At 37.4% G+C, this 26,344-nt stretch overlaps 1 protein-coding gene across 5 annotated transcripts in view; it reads right to left on the bottom strand.

Moving 5' to 3' along the window:
* The window catches only part of SGCD (sarcoglycan delta), a 393,007-nt gene that overhangs the window by 93,900 nt on the left and 272,763 nt on the right, over window positions 1-26,344 (bottom strand). For all 5 annotated transcript variants that reach the window (XM_077137514.1, XM_077137515.1, XM_077137513.1 and 2 more), the window contains one exon: window positions 6,634-6,706. In XM_077137514.1, coding sequence (XP_076993629.1) covers window positions 6,634-6,706 — 73 coding nt within the window. The remainder of the gene's footprint in view (window positions 1-6,633; window positions 6,707-26,344) is intronic.

The following is a 26,344-nucleotide window of genomic DNA, read 5'->3' as shown; positions in this document are numbered from 1 at the left end:
TTTATACCCCATCCCCGGCTGTTAAATGACTTTCCCCATTTTAAACCCTTATATTACAAAAATAATCTATAAGATATAATTTAAAATTTTTAAATAAAAGCTATTTGAATGGTGATAGTGATGTTCTAAGTTTATATCTACTGTTAGCTGAAATATCCTTTTTTGGTTATAAAATATTGTTAATAGGAGATGGAGATACAGAAATATTTTCCATCTTAAATGAAAATATACTTTTGATCACCAAGATTGATGGAAAGTTTTTACTAGTCTATGAAATTTAAAATGCTGGGAAATTCTGAGTTTTGGGGCCCTAATTAAAGAAAGCTGTATTCTCCCCCAGCCCTCCCACTAGCTAATATTTGTTCAGCTAATGTTCATCGAGCTTCTTCTATGTTCTAGGTACTGGGGCTAGGAGACAGAAGGAGACTTGCCCAAGCTCACGAAGCAGATATGCCTAGAGGTGAGATTCAAACCCAGCCCAGGTCACCTTCAATGCAGGGCTCTCCACCAGCCATGGACAACGGTTGGTGATTCTTCTATTTTGTTAAGTCCCTGGGGCAACCAGCACAGGCTACTTCCATTCTACTATAATTTGGTCCACTGTCTTTTTTCATTATTCCTTTGAAATCACTCCAGTATTTGTGCTAAATCAATGCCCAAATAATCCTGAATCCTATACAGACAAAACTAAGCAAAAGAAAACTAATGGAGCATCTCTGTGTGTGTATATGTGTGTGTGTGTGTGTGTGTGTGTGTGTGTGTGTGTGTGTGTGTGGTGTGCAGAGGGGTAGGGTGGGGTAAAGAAAATTACAGAACAGTCTGGGAAATGTACAAAGGGGAGAAAATACAAGGTTTTCTTCCACAGTGGAATTGCCCCATATACCTCCTACCCATAGCTACAAAGCTCAATATACAGTGTTTTAAATTAGACTCTCCATCTAATGTATTTGTTGTTGTGACTTTATTGGGGGAAAAAAGGAGTATCACCAAATCTCTAGTTAACTGAACCCTTAGGTTCTGACAGACAGTTCTGACAGCTTAAATGTATAAATCACTGAGAGCCAGTAAATACACAGTTGGCTTCAGACATTTTAAAATAAAATTAAAGAAGGAAATAAGTTCATTTTTGCCAACTTCTGGAAGCCTTGTCTAATCCTTGTTTCCCTATGATGTACACATATTCAAATCTCACGCATTCCAAACAGAATTCAGATTTAGGGCCTTTCCTTAAAAAAAAAAAAAAAAAAAAAAAAAAAACCTACAGAAAGTTCAAGTACATACCTTAGAGTTTTTTTCTGCTTATCATGAAAACCCTGGTTGTATTAAAGAAAAGAAACAATAACAAAGTAATACCTTCTTCTCTATTTGGGGTAGCTGTAGAACAGGTTTCATATTAGTGAATTTTTTTGTTGCTGTTCCTGAATTACACTGCACACTAAGTTTAGAAAATTGCAACAATTTTTAAGGCCTCCTGCAACCATACCAGAAATTGCTTCCATAAAATTTATTAAAGAACACAACTGTAATAAGGAAAATTGCATCACAAACCCTGTCTCTTTTTAAGTAACACAGTAAAGTTCTCGGGAGCTACAAAAATATGTTGGGCTATTTGCCTCTATACTAAAGGGCGCCAGAGAACCATGCTTTTTGAATTTTGAGACCAATTTATTGGGTTTTATCTTTTCCCTTCTTCTTGCAACTAAAATGTCACTTCCTTTGGGAAGCCTTACCTAAGCTAACTTTTCTAGGTAGATTTTGTCATTCTCCGTTTTCTTTGCTTGTGCTTATGCCTCTATCCTGGCATTATCACAAAGCACTGCCTTTTTGGTTACATTTCTGCCTTATTCCCTTACCTATAAATTATTTGTGTACTCATTTTAGTTCCTCATGCCAAGTGTTTAGCACATATCTTAACTACTAATGAGTGGTAAAAAGTTCATTTCCCTGGGCACTATCCTTTGTCATAACTCTTGTGAAATACGAGCGTACGACACATTTGCTGATTGAGGATGCGATTAATTATTTTACAAAGACCTTATAGCTTGCTCTTTTGTGATTCCTGCAAGCTTTTGGTGATATTTAGGAGAACTGATTTGGCTGTATGCGTATACTGGTCTATATAACCACCTCCCTTTTTTTCACATTAGCCATGGCATATGTCCAGGAAATAAGGTTTCACAGTCTACTTCCTGTTCTCATGGGACCAGAATCCTACAAGGAAACTTTACACTTGAAAGGAATCCTAACAGTAAGGTAGGCATTCAAAGGTATCCTCTGTTTTTACAGAAAATACATATGCAAAACTGTATGGTCTGTTTCCTGTCTCAGATCCTGAACAGCCTGAGACCAAGGATTTTTCCATTTGTCTTTATTACAGACTCCAGGAAAAAAAAGGGGGAAAGTGAACATTTAATATATTCACATTTTAAGACTGTGAATTTATTAATATCCCATTGCTATTCAAGAATATATATATTCTTTTAAGGCTGAGTATAGTGCCTTATACTTTTTTTTTTTTGGCAAGGGCAGATACTGGGAATCGAACGCAGGTCTCCAGCATGGCAGGGGAGAACTCTGCCACTGAGCCACCATGGCCCACCCACCTTATACACTTTTAAGTACGGTCTTGAATCTAGAACAACCTGACATTGTTTCAGAATTACCCCCAGGATAAAGTCAATAACCACTGCCTGAGATGGATGTTTGGCACAGACCTTGGAAACACTCTTGTGTTTTTTGTCTGGAGAGAAGCAGCCCCTCTTTTGTGACTTCGAGCTCAACCTTGGATTATTTACAAACACTTTAAGCAAGACTGCAAATATAGTAACTATAGTAACTCTGAAAGGAAAAGCAGTGAAGCAAAAAACTGTAGTGACACGAGAAGCTGCCACTCCTTTAGCTGAGATTTTCCAAGAGGAAGTGCCAGAGGCCTCAAATTTGGTTCTCATTAAATATCAAATTAAAAACAATAAATGAAGGAAATTTGAAGAAACAAAAGTTATCTCCAAAGAGAAGCTACTATTTTCTCAGCTTTGATTGGTTAAGTGAGGGACATGGCTAGTTATATTTTGCTTGCTTATTTTTAAGTTGGTTTATGTATAGAATTCAATTTCTTTTCCTGTCTACTAATAACAAATAAGACTCAGAAAATTCTGGGTGTGGAACATTAAAACACACACACACACTCACACACACATAAGTGCACACTAAAAACATTCCTCCTTAACCACCACAGTTTCAAAGTCAGGTCTCAACAAATAGCTTTTCTGTTGAACTGCTTATCATTACTTAAATTAGAGAAGTTCTGGTTTTACAGAACAATCATGCATAAATTATAGGATACCCATAAACCACCTTATTATTAGAATCTGAATCTTGCACTGTTATGTTACATTTGTTACAACTGGGGAAAGTACATTCATATAATTTCACTATTAACTGTAGTCTATGGTGTTTAACTTAAGGTTCACCGCTGTGCAGGTCCACGGATATTTTTTAACCTATTTTTTAATCTATAAAACTTTCGGGTGACTGTACTCTTTTAAACAAATCTTATATAAAGTAAAATATTATGGGACTATGATGTTAATTTCTTAACTTTTGATACGTATACCAAGGATATGTTAACATAAGTGAAAAGTGGGTAAAGCATGTGTGGCAACAATCTGTATGAGTTTTGCAACTCTTCTATGAATCTAAAATTAATTCAGAAAAAAAGTTAAAAATAATACAGTGGGATTAACTGTCTGGAGCTTGAAGTAACCCAGCTTTTTACAGACAGCACGGCTACCGGATTAGCTCAAGACTTCAAGGTCAGGTTTGCAGTAGGCACCTGAATCTCAACACAGAGAGAGTGCTTTTCCCTCCCTTGTGCTGCCCCAGAAAAGTGGACTGCTGCTTCTGTTTCATCTGAGCATTCACTCATCTCCACGTCCTGGTACAAGTCCAGGGACCTCCCTTAGATACTCTATTTTCCTAAGACTGGAAGATACGCTAGTACAAATATGGCCAAGTAAAACAGATTCAACTCTAAATCCAAGGGTCAAAGACTAAGTCACCAAGTTCATTACTTATTTACTCAATATCCAAGGTCAATGCCAATCATCAGCATGGAGAAAATTGTGGCACCATTAAAAGACACATGTGAACACTCACAGAGACGCTTGTCTGGGATAATCTGTCAACCACACCTGATAATCTTCTCAATCAGTCAGAGACTCTCCCACAAAGTACCACTTGAAAAGAAATTCCAGAAGGATGAAGGGGCTAAATTACCACATTCTAGGCCCCTAACTCAGTCTTGGCTATCAAGTGCCAGTGCAATTTGAAAAACAGGCACAAATAAATGAATAGTTTTAGAACTACATATCCAAATATTTTGATGATTCTAAGAAAATTTTATTTCTAGCCTCCAAAAAATACGCCTATAACTTTAGATTAGCCTATGAAAATGTAGTAATTACCTGATTATTTCACTGCACCAATTGTATGAGATTTACTTCTGAGTTTTGGAAGATTACTTTTTTTAATGACAAGTTCAAGGGTTTCCCATAGGTGTGGGGTTACATCGGTAGCACTATATGATCAAATACTCTGTTCTATGTTTTATGTTCTTTAGGATATGTATCTCTAACAGGGGCTGATGCTTGGAGATTTGGGTTTGTTTTTGTTTGTATGGTTTGGTTTTAACTACACAAAATGTATCTGATAAAAGCCAAGTTAGTATAAATTATTTCCTCTTATAGTTCCCAAGTCTTTCAGGTAAGGAAGTAATTGATCCCTAGAAAAAAAATTCATACTGTATTTAGAGTTCGGCTTATTTTAATACTTTTCTTTGGGTTTATCAATAAGCCCTAATTTCAACTATTCCTAGAAGAAACTTGCTCCTAGGGTAGACTATGAGAAGACAGGGGACCAACCACCCATTAGCTTGTCTTGCAAAAGCTGTGACATCATGAACATGAAGATTCACTGAACTCTTAGAAGATGAGCTCTTGCAGAATCCTAAAATACAAGGGCTCCTTGGGTAGATCTGCATAAAACATTTCAGCTTTATTACCTGTGGCAGATTAAGTTATGTACCCCAGAAAAAACATGTTCTTAATCTTAATCCATTCCTGTGAGTGAGTGTGATATCACTGTAAATAGAATCTTTTGAAGATAGCATTTTCTGTTAAAGCGTGGCCGACTGAATCAGGCTAGGTCTTAATACTATCACTGGAGGCCTTATAGAAAAAAGCCATGGCCTGGAGCTGGAGCTAGAAGTCAATGGAACTGGAGGAGAAAGGACAGGGCATCATCATGTGATGGAAAGCCAAGGAACCCAAGGATTCCTGGCCAGTTAAAACACTTTAGACCAGGGAGGCAGCAAGCCTTCTAGTCTCTGAAACTGGGATCCAATAAATTCTTGTTCTTAAGCCAATGCATTGTGCAGTATTTGTCATAGCAGCCAGGAAACTAATACCTTATATGAAACCAGGGTCTAGTGGCCAGAGGGCCAGGAACTTCATACACACAGAATCCCTGCTGAAAACAGTCAAGCTAATAAAAAGTAAAACTTTGTAGTATGCTGCATAGTCTTAAAATAGGTACTCGTTTCCTACCAATTATCCTCTTACTTTGGCCCAATTTATTTCCCTACATTTATAATGATTTGCAGTCTTTGCAAGAATGTCGTGGGATTTATAACGAGGTGATATATTCTCCACTTACTGAGAACACATTTGTACCTAGGGAAACACAAGCACCAACATGGCTAGTGCTATTTTAGCAAAACATGTACCTTGGGATGCATCATGAAAGTGTAGATATGACTTGTGCAATGCAAATACATTTGCCTATGGTTGATGCTTATTATGAAATAGTCAGTGTTACTTATGGTCATTTGGGTGATTTAAGGTTTAGTTGGTATTAAATAAATGAACTACCAGAAAGGAGGAAAGCTGGTATTCATTGAATTCCTCACATCGATGGTTATACAGTAAAAATTTCAATTATATTTGTATCAACATATCATTTTTATGCATATTTTTGGGTGGGGGTTTGATGGCTGGTATGATTTGTGGACTCCATCTATCTATCTATCTCATCATTATTCTTTTTTGCTGTTTGTTTTCCATAGTTGGTGGCGGTGCGAACACAGCATTTCCAAGTCCTCTGCATACTTAGGAGAGCAGAAAGTTTAACACCAGGGCATGGCATACTTTCCCCACAGGAGGTAGCACTCTCACTGTGTCACCCCAAGTCAGAGGTCTTGGCTCCACAGAAGAAAATTATGTGTTGTATTTAGAAATCAGCCTCTTTTAGACAGCTCTTTTCTTTGAGCTGATTAGCACTAATTAGTGACTAGTTCTGTATAGTTCTGTTTTACTATAGGATGCAAATATTGCAAACAAATTAATCCCAAATCTCACTATTATAAGCTGGACATTTCTTACCCTAGACTCTCAATCTTGCTAAATTCTTAGAGAAAATTTTCTCTCAGTCGTAGCTTATTTTCACCCCCATCTCTCTCCCAGGCTATGTATTCATGTTGTGATACTGTTACATTGCATATTATAATTAATCATCAGTCAGTTGCACATAGAAAGGAAAAGGCTACTAATCAATGTAAAACAGAGTCAGAAAATTTACCTTAGTTCCTTGAAGGGGTCTGCCCTGACATTAGGTGTTTCTATAGATTTAGGGAACACTGTACCCTCTGCTCCTGTAAGAACAAAAGAGACAAGCAAACACATGTCATGTGGGCCACAATCAGCACACCAAGTGGAGCAAAATGCAGTGAATCCTTTTTACAACCCAATACACATCTATTTAGTCACTGGCATTAGGGATTCTTGCTAGGAAAGCATCAAATCAACTCAAGCAAACAACCTTTGGAACAACAACAAAAAAAACACGACGAATTTCTTTTGAAAATGTCCTTGCTGAGATCAGAGTGAGGCCATGAGGCAAATTCCGTATATATATTTTAAAGATGTCTAGAAATGGCTCCATCTAATTCTTGTCTCTCATAAACTCTTTATAGTTATCCAAATAGGAATGTAAAATTCAGCAACTGAAGCCCCCTCATTGCAATGCAGGGCCAAATCACCTAATACATTCAACATCCAAAGAGTGGTTTAGATAGGAGAAACCCTGTAAGGTGTTCACCTAATGACAGCTAAGCAAAAGTTTTAAAATAAAGTTCTACTTTGATATCTTGAAAAGTTAAACAAAACAGAACACTATGGGAAATCATTTGAAGGTCAGTGCTTTTACACTTTGAGTATTAACATTGATTCCCGACTCAATCTAAACGTTTAGCTTTTGACTTTGCTGTAGGTTTTTATCTTTACAACTTGTCAACACCAGCTGAATCTTTCCAGCCATAAAGATTGTTATTATCTGATTTGCCTGCTCCAAAGTGTTTCCAAACCATTTAAGCCTCAGTTTATCACACATAATTGCACTAGATATTAGTTTTTCAAATAAACTTAGCGGATTCGGCTTTCTGTACTTAAAAAAAAAAAAAAGGTGTTCATTTGGTGTATTTCTTTGATGCTGTATGGAAGGGATAGAATAATATCTTGCATTCATGTATGAATTTTACAGAATCCTCTTGCATTGCTGTCATGTCTAGAAACCCTCACTGATTACAATTATTCCAAACCTGGATACATCCTTGCATTCTAATGATTTATAGGAAAATGAATTGATTTTTTTACTTTTGTAGCAGACTGCAGAAATGTTTAATCTTTTGCTATGTATGAGACTACTGAAAGTAAAATCAGGAAATAATGCCTGGTCTTAACATTTTATATGGTCATTAAAGGAATGTCTTGATGAATTATAATAACTGTTATCCTACAGTTAATATTTTAAGTGACTACTGTATGCTACATATCATCTTATATAACTCATGTGTTAGCTCATATGGTTCCTGAAACATCCAAAAACTGACAGAGGCGGAAGGCATAGGAACATTAAGCATGGGGCCATTTACGATCTCTCTTGGCCCCTATGCCTTCTAACTTTTCAAGACCCCTACCTGCATCATTTCAACCATAATAAAATGCACCCATAGTCCTTATTAAATACAACTTTTTCATATAAATTTCATTAGAAAGTTCATAGTTGTTTTGCTACGGATAACATTTATTTTGCTCCTGTGATTCAAACTTTAGGGTGCCATCTATAACTAAATAAGAATGGGTTGGATTGTAGTCAACTATGGAGCATGATGTAGCTTTGGTTAAAATGCATTACATTTGATTTAATATTCAGTATATTCACATAGACATTACTATATATTTTATGACCTTATCATTTTTGTGGGCTTCTGAGAAGCACCTAGGACACAGGCATGGGGGGGACCACCTAACAGATGAGAGACCTGCTGAAGTCACGCGAGAGAGTGTGACATATTGCAATGTGGCCCCAAATTGTCTGAGACCCAAGAGCATGCCTTTTAACCACCTCAAATAACTCCCACATGTCACTACTGCAGTGAGTAGTGACTTGCCTTTGAAATTCTTAGAGAGGCTTAGTTCTCACCCACTTGAACTCTATTTTGAAAAATATATCATTCTTCCTTTAATCTTATCTCAGAAGGGGAAGGACACTAATTTCTGTTTATTTACATGGTCTCAAATCACCCCTCCCTCAACCAAGAATTATTTGAAAACTGTAATAGAAAGATCATGACCTTTTTGACCATCATAGCCATGATCCGGATTAATTCATATGGCAATTAGTCCTGCACAAGGCCAACCTTTATTGCTTCAGCTATTGTTATAAGACTGTGAAGCATAATGTTCCACATTTGTCATGTCCTCTCTGACCCTCATTTTATACGGCCGTTGAAGCCAAAGAACATAACTTTGGACTAGGCAAAGTGTCTGCACATAGTATGATTAAATATGCTAAATTTATTCAGATCAATTATCTAAAAATGAGGAATGCCATCTCTTCATGTAAAAGGACTCTCAGAAGCCTGAGCATCTCTATCCCATCCAGACTTTGGGCGGAGCCTGTCTTTCATTTGTCAGATACAGTGATGAAAACAGCTCTGCTCCTTTCCTTCTTACATCTGGCTGGTCTAGGCTCATGAAGGAAATATTCTACCGAGCTGGTGCCCTCAGTGCTGCCACCTAGTGACACCATGGAAAAAACCCCCAAAGGTCACATAAAGTCATCCAGCACATTAGAGGTGCTCACTGCATGTTTCTGAAAAGAACGTGGTCTCCTGTGAACTCCTTGGCTCAGATCCTCGGCTTTCTCCTATCCGTAGTCACATTTGCTGTTTTCGCAGCTGTAAGTGCCTTGAGGGCCTGGAGTGTGTCTTGTTCTCTTTTGGATCCCCACTGTTGAGCACAATGCCTGGCACAGAGCAGACACTAAACACATATTTGTAAGATGACTGCAACACTCATTTCACACTGCATACACACTACCTGGTATACATTTATCCCATCTCTTCAACTAGATCTTTAGCTCTCTGAGGTCAGGGACATGGCCACGAATTTAGCCAGATTTGCCCTTAGGATTCTAAGGTTTCTACTGGACTCATTTTCAATGGGTACTGCCGCTTCTATAGGAGTACTAATCTGTTGTTATGAATTACTCACACATTGTATTACATTTTTAAATGGATGTTCAGAATCACATTCCAAAAACTATTTTAATTCCACCTCTACAATGAGACCTATGTTAAGAAATGAATGCTCTTTGACCTCAATATAAATAATTACTTAAAGTAGAAAGAGGTAAAAAAGCTTGTGGTTTCTTTCCCAGGCCAAGGAATCTGCTTATCCTAAAAAGAGGATGGGAGGGGTTTAAAACACTTGTGGGACTTGGATTTACATCAGCGGTGAGTGCTAGAGCCAAAATTCACATCTGGGCATCTGATTCAGGTCCACTTTTGACTGTGCCCCAGTGACTCGTTTTCTCAATGCCAGGCCAACGGGGCTCCCTCGTTCCTGACACCTGTTATATAACAAACCATGCCAAACCATAGGAGCTGGGGGCTAACGCCTGGAGGAGGTGGGTGAACTCACAGGCTCCAGATGCTGGACGGAAGTGAAGGGCAAGACACTCATGCTCCCTCAGCTCCCACCTCCCAGGCAGATGCCCTTTGATTTTGTTTTTGTTGTACTTTGGCCACAGGGGCCCATATATTACACATATCCTGGGGGGTAGGCTGAAGGATTTGACTTCCCAGGGGAAGATATCAAGGGTACTCACTAGCAGAGTGACTTTAGGCAAGAAACTCAATCTCTCTGATGCTCAGTTTCCTTCTCTGTAAAGAAGGGATAATGATAGTACATCAACCTTCATCTCTCCCCCTCTTACCCAAGTCCTCTATGACTGTTACAAAGTAAACAAATAAATAAACATTACTAAATGAACTAGGAACTGTGCTGAACCCTTCAATTTTTCATTTCATCTTCTTAACCACCCTATGAGGTAGGGACTATGAATATCTGTTCTATGGATGTAGAAGCTGTGGCTCAGAGTAGTCAGGCATCTTTTTTACAGTCACAGAGCTAAAAGGGGAAGATGGGATTTGAACTCTAATTTTCAGCTCTGGAGCTGATCTCCTTTACCATTGCAGACCGTCTCAGTAGATAAGGTCACTGTCTTCCTTTTTTTTTTTTTTTTTAACTTTTTATTATATAGTATAACATATATACAAAGCAAAGAAATAAAACACAATAGTTTTCAAAGCACTCTTCAACAAGTAGTTACAGAACAGATCCCAGAGTCTGTCATGTGCTACCATATGATCCTCTCAGATTTTTCCTTCTAGCTGCTCCAGAATATAAGAGGCTAGAGGGCTTAAATATGTTTTTATCATCACAATCAACTTTTTTTTCCTTCTTCTTCTGTGAAAAACAACATATATACAAAAAAAAGCAATAAATTTCAAAGCACAACTCCACAATTAATTGTAGAACATATTTCAAAGTTTGACAGGGGTTACAATTCCACAATTCTAGGTTTTCACTTCTAGCTGTTCTAAGATACTAGAGACTTAAAGAGATATCAATTTAATGATTCAGCATTCATATTCATTTGTTAAATCCTATATTCTCTGTATAACTCCACCATCGCCTTTGATCCTTCCGTCCCTCTTTTTAGGGGTATTTGGGCGGTGCCCATTCTAACTTTTTCATGTTGGAAGGGGCTGTCACTAATATAGGGTAAGGAGATGGAACTATCTGATGTTCTGGAGAGGCTGGGCCCTCTAGAATTTGGGATTTATCTGGACCAGGGACCCAACTGTAGGTTGCAGGTTTCTGGAGAGTTACTCTAGTACCTGGAACCCTGGTGGAATCTGATTTATTGCCCTAGGTGTTCTTTAGGATTGGCTGGAACGGTCCTGGTTGGGGGTTGGCAGGTTATGATAGGTAGCAATGTTTACCTGAAGCATCGTAAGAACAACCTCCAGAGTAGCCTCTCGAAAGTCACTGTCTTCTTGCCCATCTTTTTATGAAATGTGAACAAACACCACTGCTTTTACCCTCAACTAATGCTTCCTAAATCCCCAATCACCCTCTTCTAAAAAAATTCACATGCACATGACAATGAAAGGAAATATTATCCTTTTCAAAAAGACTGTTTCTCTCCAAGCCCTATCAGGTTTCTGATTTCCACACCATTTTTTCATTTTCCCAGAAGCTGCTGAGTAGACAAATGATCCTGCAGAATGGATTCCCCCATCCCATTCTCTATCCGTTCAAGGATAATAAATTATTCTCAATTTTAGTGTTTCAAAAAGGTTACTATTAGAGCCATACCTACTGATTCTCTCTTTTGACACACTATAATTTACTGGCAATAAATGTTCATAAACAGTTTGAGTGAAAAATCCATAAAGCCACTTCAGCTTTATTTTAAGTTCCATTTAATGTCCCTCAAAAATGATTTCATCAATGTGTTTCCATTAGTTGGTTCTCTGCCCAATAACTTAATTCCACACAATCAATCAGAAACTTATAAAGCATGTGACAGGATCTATCTAAAGCATTTTGAATCACCATAAAGATCAGCTCAATGGTTCTTCTTCCTACTAGCACAGTTAGGAGCTAAACTTGTCAAAAAAATCTCTAATGCATTCTGCTGCCATAGTAACAAAAGTTAGACTCTCCTATCAGAAAAGTATGCTTGAGTAGGGAACACAGTTTGTTCCTGCTTCCCCCTCAAAGTGTCCTCTTGATGTCAAGAGAACTGAAATCCAGACCTATCTCTCTGATGGGGCAAAACCTCTCTGAACCTCTATTTCCTCAACTGTAAAAATGAGGGATAGGAGAAGAAGTATCATAGGTAAGGTTCTCCCCTAAATCCAAAACTTCATGAGGTTATAATCTAATCCAAGAAGATTACTCTCTTTAGCTTCCTACTGTCTCCACTGGGAAAAGAGAGAAACCCTGGAATATGAAAGGAAATTACTAAAAATTCTTTCAGTATTTAAGAAAGAAATAAAAGCAAACATAATTTTGTCTCATTAAACTGTATTTAACTGGGAGACATAATCACCAGAAAAAAACTTCATAAGAGAGAAAATGGCAGAGGACAAAAAGTATTGTATAAGAAACTAACTTTAAGAAAATAAACACTAAAGAAACTTGCTTGTTATCCTTTAAAACTCCAAAAGTTGACCTGGAAAAACTAAATTTTGGAAAAAAAAGGAATAAACATCAAAGTTCATACAATGGTACATGTTGAAAGTATTTAAGGACTATATAAATACTAAAAGAAAAATTTGGAGCTACAAAATTTGACACAGGAATATTGGACTTAGGAGAAGCACTGGAAACAAAAGAAAAACTGTTATGATAGAAGGAATAATCAGTAAAATCTGATTTGATTTTAAAGAATCAAATACTTATGTACATGAAAAAGAATTTCTCTTAGACAATCATCTCAAGAAAATTGATCAGAAATGGTGTAAGTATTCTAGTTAGAAAATTGGTTAAGCAATTAAACTAACTTAATGGAGTTTGCTTTAATAAATTGTTGATGAACAGTCATTAATATTGGTATAATATGATTAATGATTTTCTATTAATAAAAATGGACACAAAATCATATTTGAGTTTCAATCACAAGGTTAAAGTGTTTAATAGGTTCAAATGGCCGATCTGATGGTCATGATTTGATGTCAAAACACTGTTACATTTTCTAAATCAAACTGGGTAGTTAGTACTTAAATAACCAATCCTTATAACAATAATAATGTCATTTGATAAAATAAAGATATATTTTAATACCAGTATTAGATTATGAAATAGGGAAAGAAGGTCAAACTAAAAATGGGGATATGATATGAGAAGGAATGGTTTGATATAAAATATCAGAGAACTGGTACACCAAAGACCTACTTTTTAGCTCTGATTTTGTAGAAACACCTTATATGGCCTTGGGCAATTTGCTTGTGCTCTCTAGCCTTATTTCCCCATCTGTTATACAAAGAGGACACAGGGTAGAATAGATAATCTTCAAGGTCGCTTCCAGCTTTTGCTATTTTACCATCCTCTAGATAACCTGGTTGGATAAAACTTATGGACAAGGAAAAGAGAAGGAAGGAAGGTTGGATAAACTTTTCTTCTAAAATCAATAGTCGTCTACTGCATGTAAAGGTAAAAAGTATAGGCAAGTGGATTCAGGGTAAAATGACTACAGGAAATTCCTCAGAAACACTTGTTTTATATTTAACTCCTAAAATGAACTTTGGTTATCTCCTAAAAGTGATATGCAATGAAAATTATTTTTAAGAAGGTGAGTTGGGTTATGTTTAACCGAGGATTTAAAACAAAGTGAGGACATTTCTTGGAAGATGGTGAGCTAGGATAGGCTGAATTTATCCCTGCTCTGTGGAACAAAAGAAAGGGCAGTAAAAAAAAACCAGGACTGCAGTTCCAGGGTGCAAGTGACCAAAGTCTTCTGCTCTATATAGGGAGGTCCCAGATGAAACAGTAGAGATATTGAGAAATGAGGTGAGTGAGCTTGGATGTGACCGTACCATGGGCAAACTGCAGCATGTGGCAAAGTGCAGGTCAGAAGGAGTAGACTGCCCTCCACTCCAGCCTACACCTGCAGCTAGCTTGGTAGATCTTCCCATGTAGCTCTGCAGCTGGGAGCTCCTGTGGGGATCCCAGAAACGTGTGCAGTAGCCTGCCGTAAACAGCAGTCCCCCAGGCACCCAAGCAAGTTGTCCTGCCAGATGCCACGAATAGCCACCCTGCCCGTGTTCCCAAAGCTGCTCTGGTAGTTTTGTGATCAGCTGCCTCTCCCCATACTGGTACCAGCTGGCCAGTATTTCCACACTGACTGTGGGCAGGGGCAGCTGAAATATCCAGCCCTGCAGCCCAAAGTCACCTCAAACAGGAGGCTGCAGGCCACCAGACCCATTAAGTCTACAAATGGGGCTTTTATTGAAGTGTACACTGCTCATCTCCCCAGCCTCAGGGTGGCTCTCAGCATGCACCAAGATCAGTGGCCCTGACTGGAATTACATGAGGTCTCCATCTTGCTCTGACAACCGTTGTAGTTGGGGAAAGGCAGGTCTGAGGGAAAGAGGAAGCCTAAGAGAATGGCACACCCACCATGAGATCTGGGCCTTGGTTTGGCTGGGAACAACTGAAAAACCAAGTGCAAAAGGGGCCCTTCAATCCAAACATAAGCAACTACAAAACCTTAGATGAGTGAAGGAAATCATCTTCCAAAACAACCTTATCAAGACAATGAAATGCTCAGAATGCCTCAGAAAATCAAAAGGCACATTTAGAATCGGGCAAATATGGCCCAGCTAAATGACCAAATTAAAATGCCAGGGGGACACGGAATTTGGAACAACTTAATCAAGGATGTTCATCAGGACATAAAGGATATCAAGAAGAAAATGAAAGAGCGTAAAGAAGAATATGAAAGAATAAATAGAAACACAGCAGATCTCACTGAGATGAAAGATAACGAAGACCAAATTAAAAATACACTAGAGACCTACAACAACAGATTTGAAGAGGCGGAAGAAAGAATAATTGAGCTAGAAAATAGGACAATTGAACTCAAGTACACAAAAGAACAAATGGCAAGAAAAATGGAATGATATTTTAAGGAAATGATTGACAACATGAAGAACACACATTTAAGAAGCATTCAGCATCCCCAAAAGAGAAGAGAAGAGAAGAGGCGAGAAAAGGAGAGAAAAGAGCTAGGGAGGTTAGTTGAAGTAATGGGAGAAAATGTCCCAACTATTTAAAAATACACAAATGTACAAATCAAAGGAGCCCAACAAACTCCTAATAGAATAAATCCAAATAGGTCTACTCCAAGACACATACTAATCAGATTGCTAAATGTTGAAGAGAAGCAGAAAGTCCTGAGAGTAAGAAGAGAAAATTATTTCACTACATGCAAGGCAAACCACAGAATACTGAGTCCAGACTGCTCATGAGATACCATGATGGTGAGAAAGCACTGGTGTGATATATTTAAGATACTAAATGAGAAAGACTTCCAGCCAAGAATACTTTATCCAGCCAAACTGTACTTCAAAATTGAGGGGGTGGGTGGGCCATGGTGGCTCAGCAGGCAAGAATGCTTGCCTGCCATGTCAGAGGACCTGGGTTCGATTCCTGGTGCCTGTCCATGTAAAAAAAAATAATAATAAAAAAATAAAAAAATAAAATTGAGGGGGAGATTAAAATTTTCTCAGACAAACAAAGGCTAAGAGAATTTGTCAATAAGAAGCATGTCCTACAAGAAATACTAAAGGAAATTCTGTTGGGTGAAAAAAAAAAAAGGTAGAAGAGGGAGGTCCAGAGGAGGGCACAAAATTGAAGAGTAACTTAAAGGATAAAAAGAGAGAGAAGGAAAAGAGTGTATATATCTGACAAATAAAATCTAAAATAAGATGGTAGATTCAAGAACTGCTCTTAGTAATAACTTTGAATGTTAATGGACTAACTTCACCAATTAAAAAATACAGATTGGCAGAATGGATTAAAAAACATGATCCATCTATATGCTGCTTACAAGAGACTCATCTTAGATCCAAGGATACAAATAGATTGAAAGCAAAAGGATGGCAAAAGATTTTCTATGTAAGCTACAACGAAAAGAAAGCAGGAGTAGCTATACTAATATCAGATAAAATAGACTTTAAAAATGTAAGATATAAGAGATAAGGAAGGACACTACATATTAAGAAAAGGGACGATTCACTGAGAAGAAATGACAATCATAAATGTTTAGGCTCCCAATCAAGGGGCTGCAAAGAACATGAGGCAAACATTAGCCATACTGAAGGGAGCAATAGATGTTTCAACAATAATAGTAGGAGATTTCAATACACCACTCTCCTCTCTAGATAGAACAACCAGACAGAGGATCAACAAGGAAACAGAGAACTTAATTTGATAAATGAATTATACAATAGGCACATATAAGTCATTACACCCCAAAACACCAGGATATACATTTTTCTTTAGTGCTCATACAATGTTCTCCATGATAGATCATATGCTGGGACACAGAATTGATATCTTCAAAGCACTTTATCTGACTACAATGAATGAACCTGGACATCAATAACCACCAAAGAACCGGAACTTTCACAAATACATCGAGATTAAACAACACACCATTAAATAATCAGTGGGTCAAAGAAGAAATTGCTAGAGAAATTGGTAAATATCTGGAGACGAATGAAAATAAGAGTAGAACATATCAGAACTGATGGCATGTTACAAAGCAAGTGCTGAGAGGGAAATAATTGCCTAAATGCTTATTTTTAAAAATGGGAAAAAGCAAAAATCAGAAGAAAGAAAAGCAAACTAACCCCAAAGCAAATAGAAGAAGAGAAATAACAAAGATTAAAGCAGAAATACACGAATTGAAAAACAAAAATCAATAGAAAGAATCAACAAAACCAAAAGTTGGTTGAGAAAGTCAATAAAAATTGATGGACCCCTGGTTTAGACTAACAAAGAAAAAAAGAAGGAGGACTCAAATATACAAAATCAGAAATGAGAGGCGGATCATTACCAGGGATCCTGAAGAAATTTTAAAAATCATAAGAGGATACTATGGACAACTATATGCCAATAAGCTAGACAATTTAGATGAAATGGATAAATTTCAAGAAATACATGAACTGCCTATACTGACTCAAGAAGAAACAGAAGATCTCAACAAACCAATTACAAGTAAAGAGATTCAATCACTCATCAGAAATCTTCCTTCAAAGAAAAGCCCAGGGCCAGATGGCTTTACGGGGGAAATTTATCAAACGTTCCATAAAGAACAAACACCAATCCTGCTCAAACTCTTCCAAAAAATGCCTAACCCATTTTACAAAGCAACCATCACTCTAATACCAAAACTAGATACAGATGCTACAAGAAAGGAAAACTACAGACCAATCTCTCAAATTAACATAGATGTAGTAGGAAAAAAAGGAAAAAAATTAACATAGATGTACAAATTCTTATCAAAATACTAGGAAATTGAATCCAAGGACAGGTAGAAGAATAATACACCACAACCAAGTGGGTTTTTTTACCAGGAATGCAAGGATGGCCCAACACAAGGAAATCAATGTAACACAGCACATTAAAAAATTGAAAGGGAAAAATCACATGATCATTATCAACTGATACTGAAAAAGCATTCAACAAAAGTCAGCATCCGTTTCTGAGAAAAACACTTTAAAAAGTGGGAATTAAGGGAAGCTTCCTCAATATCATAAAGGGCATATATGAAAAACCCATAGCCAGCATCATACTTAACAGTAAGAGACTGAAAGCATTCCCACTGAGACTGGGAATGAGACAAGGGTGCCCATTGTCACCATATTATCCAACATTGCATGAGAAGTTCTAGCTAGTGATCAGGCAGGAGAAAGGAATAAAAGGCATCCAGATATAAAAGGAAGAATTGAAATATTCATGATTTACAGATGACATGATCCTATACTTAGAATATCCCAACAAATCTAAGTCAAAACTACTTGAACTAATAATTTCATCAAAGTGGTGGGATACAAGATTAATGTACACAAATTAGTAATGATTCTATACACAAGTAATGACCTATCTGAGGAGACAAGGAAAATGTTCCATTCAAAATAGCAACTAAAAGAATCAAGTATCTAGGAATAAAATTTAACCAGGGATATTAAGAACCTATACACAGAAAACTAAAAAACATTTCAAAAAGAAATCAAAGAAGATTTAAATAGGAGTAAAGACATTCCGTGCTCATAGGAAAGCTGAACATCGTCAAGATGTCAATTCCAGCTCAATCAATCTACAGATTCAATGCAATATCAATTAAAATTCCAACAACCTACTTTAATGACTTAGAAAAGCTAGTTATCAAATTTATTTGGAAGGGAAAGAAGCCTCTATTTGGCCTCTTTGCCAAATTTATTTGGCAAAAGTATCCTAAAGGAGAAAAGAAGTGGGAAGACTAATATGTCCTGATTTTAAAATTTACTATTTAAAAAACCACAGTGGTCAAAACAGCATGGTACTGGTACAAAGATAGAAATATTGACCAATGGAATTGAAAGGAGAGTGCAAAAAAAGACCACTAACTCTATGGTCAATTGATCTTTGACAAGCCTCCCAAATCCACTGAACTTGGACAGAATAGTCTTTTCAATCAGTGGGCATGGGAGAACTAGATATCAATAGCCAAAAGAATGAAAGAGAATATAAAATAATTTAAAAAGGATCAAATACCTAAATATAAGAGACAGTACTATAAAACTCCTAGAAGAAAATAGAGGAAAATATCTTTAGGACCTGGTAATAGGAAATAGCTTCTTAAACTTTATACCCAAAGTGCAAGCAATGAAAGAATCCACTGATAAACAAGAACTCAAAATCAAAAGCATCTGTGCCTCAAAAGACTTCATCAAAAAGGTGAAGAAGTAGCCTACTCAATGGGAGAAAATATTTGGAAATCACACATTGGACAAAGTTTTGATATCCTGTGAATACAAATAAATTATACAACTCAACAACAAAAGAATGAACACCACAATTATAAAATGGGCAAAGGATATGAACAGACATTTTTCCAAAGAGCAAATACAAATGGCTAAAAAGCACATGACGAGATATTCATCTTCATTAGCTATAAGGAAATGCAAATTAAGACTACAATGAGCTATCACCTCATACCTATAAGAATGGCTGCTATTAAGCAAACAGAAAACTGCAAATGTTGGAGAGGATGTGGAAAAATTGGAACACCTAGTTATTGCTCATGGGAATGTTTATTGTACACCTACTGTGGAAGACACTTTGGTGGTTCCTCAGAAAACTAAATATCGAATTGCCCTATGACCCAGCAATACTTAGTATATCCCCAGAAGAGCTGAAAGCGATGAACACAAACACATTTGCACACTGATGTTCATAGTGGTACTATTTGTAATTGCCAAAAAGATGGAAACAATCCAAGTTCCCATCAGCCCATCAACAGATGAGTGGATAAACAAAACGGGTATATACATATTATGGAATATTATGGAACAGTAAGACAAAATGATGTCCGGAAGGACATGACAACATGGATGAACATTGAGGCTATAATGCTGAGTGAAATGAGCCACATGCAAAAGGATAGCTACTGTCTGATTTGGCTATTTTAACTCTGATATAGGTACACTCAGAGGTTTACAACATAGATTATGGGGAACTTAGAGGTACACAGAAGTTAGAGATGGGTGAACAGTTGCCCAGTGAATTTGAATTTAATGTAAGGGAATGGATAGAAGTGAACATAGTTCATTATTGGAGTTCTAAGAAACATTGCTATATGGAAAGCGAATAGGGTTGAAAAGGATTGTATAGAGTCATATATTCCACTGATTAACTAGTTATAAAATAAGTTCTTGTGTGAACTAATTCAAAGGTTTGAATTTGTACAAAGAATCAACAGTAGAGGAGTATAGAGGGAAAATAATATTGCATACTGTGACCTGTGGTTAACAGGAAGACATCAACAGTAGCACAGCAATACCCGGGGTAGACAACCAGGGTGGAGGGATGGTTTAGTTTGTTAAATGCTGTTGGAATTCAATACACCAGAAATGGAATGGCTTTTAAAAAGGTAATTTATTAAGTTACAAGCTTACAGTTCTAAGTCCATAAAATGTGCAAACTAAGACATTCAGAGAAAGATACCTTTACTCAAGAAAGGCTGATGTCTGTCACATGGGAAGGCATGTGGCTGGCGTCTGCTGGCGCTTGTTCTCAGTTTCATTACTTCCAATTTCTGATACCAGTGTTTCCCCTCACTAAGCATCTGTGGGCCTTCACTTCGCTCCTCTAGGGCATAACTCTGTTCTGGTTTGCTTAGCATCTCATGGGAAGGCACAAAGCGATGTCTGCTGAGCTCTTTGTCTCCAAATATCCCTGCCTAGGCATCTGCTCTCTCTGTTGGCATGCCAAGCATCTCTAAATGTCTGTGCTTCTTTTGGCTCTGAAGCAACTGTTATCTCCAAAATGTGTCCCCTTTTAAAGGACTCCAGCAAACAAATTAACACCCACTTGAATGGGTGGAGTCACATCTCCATCTATTTTAAATGCCACACCCACAACTGGATGTGCCACATCTCCATGGAAGTAATCTAATTAAAAGGTTATACTCATGAGTGGATCATTCTCCATGGAAATACTCTATTCAAAGGTTTCTACCCTACAATATTGAATTACGATTAAAGAACATGGCTTTTCTGGGGTATACATACTTTCAGACCAGTACAAGGGATAAGTTATGATGGGAAGTTTAGGTTTGCTATCTGGTGAGGCTATATTTATTGAGCCTTTGTCCCTTTGGACCAATGAAAACTGCATAAAATTGAGAGTGCTGATGATGGTCCAACTAAATGAGGACAGTGTAAGACATGGACTGTTTATTTTGGACATTATCCATGATGCATAAGGCTAATCAATAAGATTTGATCTTTACCCTTATGGACTTTTAATATAGCTCCAGAGAGGCAGATACAGAAAAGGAATTTAAATTATCTAATAATTATTGCAAATCACATAGTCAGAATGGGGGCAATGTCATACCCAAAAGGGCAAAAATTGGTTCCTAGGAGGCCAATGTATATAGCATAATAAATACATATTCATAAATAGATAGTTTGTGGTATAATAATTTCATGGGGAGCAATTAGGGAAACAATATCTATAAAGGTTTCTTAGAAGACTGATACTGAGAAAATGTTTGAAAAACACTGTTTTAAACACTATGAAGTAGTTCAGGGAGCTAGTAGAACACTGAGCTTGCCCTACCATGGGAGAGCTGAGAAGGCATTCCTGGGGAGGTGATACCTGCAGGAAGAGGATGAGGAGGTACTCAGACAAAGAGATGGAGGGATAGAAGGAGAGCATTCTAAGAAGGCTGGCATGTGTGACGGTCCTTAGACAAGAGGTAGCATGCTGCTCTTAAGGAATTTTAAAAATTCTAAAAGGATCAATGTAGCTGGAGTGAGAAGAACAACAGAAAGTATAACATGAGATGAGACAAGGTAGTCAGGGGGCAATATCATGTAGACCACACTAAAGTTTGCAAATTGTATCCTAAGAGGATAAGGAAGTCATTGAAAGGCTTTAGAGAGGAGAATGATCATATGTTTTTAAAAGATTACTGTTGCAGAGAAAGGGCTCAGACTTCAACTAGAGATATGAAGGAAGCTGATCTGGATAGGACTAAGGCAGATCAGAATACAGGGTAGAGGATGATATTGTCCATATTTTAAAACTTCAACTTCTGTGTGAGACCAAAGGGAGAGAGTTTATTTGGTGCAAAATTTATAATTTGGGTAGTGCATTATCCAATTTAACTTGTATGGTCAGTTTAGTTGAACACCATAAGTGTACAGAATCTTGAATAGGATGTGAGATTTTGTTGGTTTGTCTAGATTAGTGTGATGCCCTGATATATCCCAGAGTAATATGCACAGTGAATAAAGAAGTATTTGCAAAGTCCCCTTGGTAGACTGGGGAAAAGCAGGAAATATTCAACCTCTTAATCTGGAGAATTTCTGACATTCTTACAAGCAGTGGGGACAATAGGCTGAACCCTGGATCTTGGGATCTGTCCCTATGAAACTTATTCCTGCAAAGGATAGGCTAACCTACTTATAATTATGCCTGAGAGTCACCCCCAGGGACTCTCTTTTGTTGCTCAGATGTGGCCTCTCTCTCTCTAAGCCAACTTTGCAGGTGAGCTCATTGCCCTCCTGCCTACTTGGGACATGACTCCCAGCGGTATAAATCTCCCCAGCAATGTGGGACAGAATTCCCAGGATGAGCTGGCCCCCAGTATCAAGAGATTGAGAAAGTATTCTTGACCAAAAGGGGGAAGAGAGGAATGAGACAAAGTTTCAGTGGCTGAGAGATTTCAGACTCGAGAGGTTATGCTGGAGGGTATTCTTAGGCATTTTATAGCTATCCCTTTTTAGTTTATAGTGTATTGGAGTGGCTGGAGGGAAGCACCTGAAACTGTTGAGCTGTGTTCCAACAGCCTTAATTCTTGAACACGATTATATAAAGATAAAAACTTTTATGTGAAACCTTGTAAAAAGGTTTATTGAACGTTATGTCTGATGCTCTTTTTATCCAGGGTATGGTCAGATGTATAAAAAAAATATGGACAAATAAATAAATAATAGGCGGATAATGGGTAAAATAAATTGGGTAGATAGAAATATTAGTGGTTAGTGAGAGGGAGGGGTAAGGGGTATGATATGTATGAGTTTTTTCTTTTTATATCTTTTTCTAGAGTTATACAAATGTTCCAAAAAATGATCATAGTGATGAATACACAGCTATGTCATGATATCGTGAGCCACTGATTGTATACCATGTATGGACTGTATGTGTGTGAAGATATGTCAATAAAAATATATTTAAAAAAAACTACTGCTGCAGATACTAAGCATTAGCTACCCAAATGTTAAACCTACTGCCATTCTCCCTTGACTTTCTCTACTCTAGAGGTTAGAAAGTTGAAATATTCAATTTTCCAGACCCCCTTGCAGCTAGCTATACATAGCTAGGACACAGTTTTGGGCAATAAATGTAGGTGGATGTGTCTGAGAGAGATTTTCTTCCTAAATAAAAAAAGCAAAGCCTATTAAAAGTTTTCTACTCTTTACAGTTTCCCTTTCTTCTGGAATACAGATGCAATGTTTCAAGGTCCAGCAGTCAAATGTGACCATGAGAATTAAAAGTCACAAAATAAAGATGAGAGACAAGGAAGGTTGAAGGAACTGGTCTCTTTAGGATACTGTTGATCTGCTAACCAAGCTCTGGATAGCCTATATTCAGAATTCTTATTATATAATAAATAACCCGACACCTATTTTAAGCCACTGTTTGTTGAGTTGTCTCTTGCCAACCAAATAGAATCTTAGTAGTCACAAGGATCAAACTTATACTATGTAGCATGGATTACAGGGAGTCAAGAGAAAATGCCAGCTAAAATACAAAATTAGTCTAAAGTGAATAAGCTGTAGGGGGGAGGGGAAAGGAAAGGGTGAATTTGAGAGCTATTTCAGAGGTAGAGTTGAAAGAAGTTGGTGATGAAACTGATATGAGGGGTTAGGAAGCAAGGGATGCCAGGTTCTGATAAGAGAGTTACAAATTCAATTTTGGAAATACTGAATTAGTGTTATCTATGGAGCTTCCAGATTAGCATGTAATGTAGCGAACTGGACAACCAGGTAGACTGCTCAGGGTAGAAGTCTAAATTACTGGTGTATAGATTTGAGAGACAACCATTGAAACAAAAAGAATGGATAGAAAAAGAGATGTAAGAAGAGAGGATGGTCAGAATTTTAAGAGACTCCAACATGTAAAGTTTGGAACAGGAATATCAGCCACAAAAAAAAAAAAATCTGAAAATAAATGCCTGATGAGATAAAAGGAAAACCAGGAATACAGTAACACAGGAAGACAAGAGAAAAAGATATTTCAAGAAGGCAGAAGTGACTACCTGTGCTAAATGGTACTGAGAAATAAGGAGAGGAATTAAAATGTTCTTGGTTTTAGCAAGTTGGAGGTCATTAACATCATAAGAGCCATTCTCTGAAGAGCTGGAGGCAGACTGCTGTAGGCAGAAGAGTAAGTGGAGGTGAAGGAATGGCTGAGACAAGTTGCGTTAGTGAACAAGAGAAGAACTGTAGACTGACTGGATAGAATGGATATTGGGTTTTAGACACTGAGAGCAAAGCTACGGTTAGTAACCACACTCACAGGGGTGCCAATCTATTCTGAGGCACAGGCAAGACAGAGGCTCATGTGCTCAGCTGCCTGGATGCAGGCACACCAAATGTGCACATATGGGCTCATACAGCCCATGGGATTGGCAGTCAGGAGCACTGAAAAGCGAGTATAACAAATTCAAGTTGTGCAGGAAGACTGTGAAGAGAAATATGGTATTGGGCAAGTTATTTGGCTTCTTCTTGACTCAAATTCCTCATTTGTAGAATGAGGATAATGCTAGCATATCTCTCATGAAGCTACTGTGAGGATTATATATATATATTTATAGTATATATTAAAATATATTGTATATTTATAAATATATTAACATATGCCTAGTACATCAAAATGCTCAATAAAGGGTAGCTATTACCGAAGGGATGATGATGACAGAAGATAAAGCCAGAAAGATAAATTAGGATGCCTTTAAATTATTTGAATGTTACCAATGGAGAAGAATAAAATAAGATGCGTTCTCTTCCAAATACTCTAATAGCTTAACTGAATCAGCCATACCATCAAATTTCACAGTTTAAGCATTTGCATAGAATGTGAAACCCCAGGGCAGATTAAGATTCACTTATAGAAACATCTTGGCAAAATGTGAAAAGATGAGTAGTTTAATTAAAAAAGATCTACTCTAGAAACCAATAGACCAAAACTCATGCTTGGTGTATCATTAAGCCGAAACTGGAAAGAAGAAAAGGAACCATTCAAGCAGCAAGGAACCTCATTTCAGGTTTCTTTCAACTACATTTTTTTTAATAGTAAGTAAAACAAGTAATTGTGTATTACTTGTGCTAAGGATCGTGCATAACATTGATGAAATTCTCTGGAACAAGACAGCTTCTAGGTTAAGACAGTGTACAAACCACTAAGCATCAGCAATTAGCTAAGAAGTCTGCTTTGACGTTTATGGGAGAGGGTAGAGCACTTGGGAGACATTTTGGTTCTCAGAGATAATACACTCTGAGTCCAGTGAGTGAGACAAAGGTCTTACTCCATCCATACTCCCTTCCCAGCCTCTGTAGGACTACATGGCCAGAATCAGACCAACAGTGCAGAGAAGAGGGAGCAAATGAATAAGAACAATGCAAACAAGTTAGAGCAGTGGTTCTGCCTGTGCTTCCACAACATGAGGTCAGACCTCGAAGAGAGGGTAAGATGGGAGAATTGAACACACTGTTTACTCAGTGGAGATCTCAGTTCCCAAGTGTCTCTCACAGTTTGAGAGCAGTTAAGACTCAGATAGTCAATAGACACCAGTGAGACTTAAGAAAACCACATGCGCATAATTTTAAGGGTTTCCCAGTCATTGAAAAAGAAGTGGAACGCCTTGTTCCTGTGGCCGAGCAAGTGGGTGGTGAAGCTTTCCTATGGAGAAAGAAATTGAAACATTAATTGAAGACCACAGAGAAACATTGTCAGAAAAATAATTGGACAAACTTATAAAATCATTTGCAGAAGATGAAGATGATGACTTGAAAAGCAAGAGCCAGCAAGCAGAAATCTTAATAAAAGTGCTGAAGTTTCAGAGAATTAAAACAAACTTGAATGATTTAATTTCTTTATGTAGTTTTGTTATGAAAGAATGGCCACACTTTACAGTGACTTAATAGGTAATTTTGATTATATGATTTTTACCTTATTCACTGACTTTTTCCCCAATTTCACCAGAATCGATTTCCCCCTTTTCCCTTGTCCACCAAATCTCACTATTATTCATGGGTGCAAAATACCCAACTAAAGAAATCACCTTACGACCTCTGCTTATGCTAGAGGTGGCTTGAGATGTAGGTTGAAGTCTACTGGAGAGGAGCACTGGGCAAGCTTTTACTATCCTAATAAAAGAGTACCCATGTAGATAACCCCATGCCTCTTTTTTCTTCCTACCTGAAAACCAACATGATTAGAGGAACTGTAAGAGTCATCTTCCAACCATGAGAGAAAAGCCAAGAAGATTTCAGATATGTGGCTCCTCACACCACTAAGCCACCACTAAGTGTTTCCAATGGATTCATTCTTATGGGACAAAAATAAGTCTCTATTTATTATACTTGTTTGAA

This window comes from Tamandua tetradactyla, chromosome 20, assembly GCF_023851605.1.
Source record: "Tamandua tetradactyla isolate mTamTet1 chromosome 20, mTamTet1.pri, whole genome shotgun sequence".
In the NCBI taxonomy this organism is placed as follows: Eukaryota; Metazoa; Chordata; class Mammalia; order Pilosa; family Myrmecophagidae; genus Tamandua; species Tamandua tetradactyla.
The sequence above is the reverse complement of the archived record's forward strand: the minus strand, read 5'-3'. Positions and strand labels throughout refer to the sequence as shown.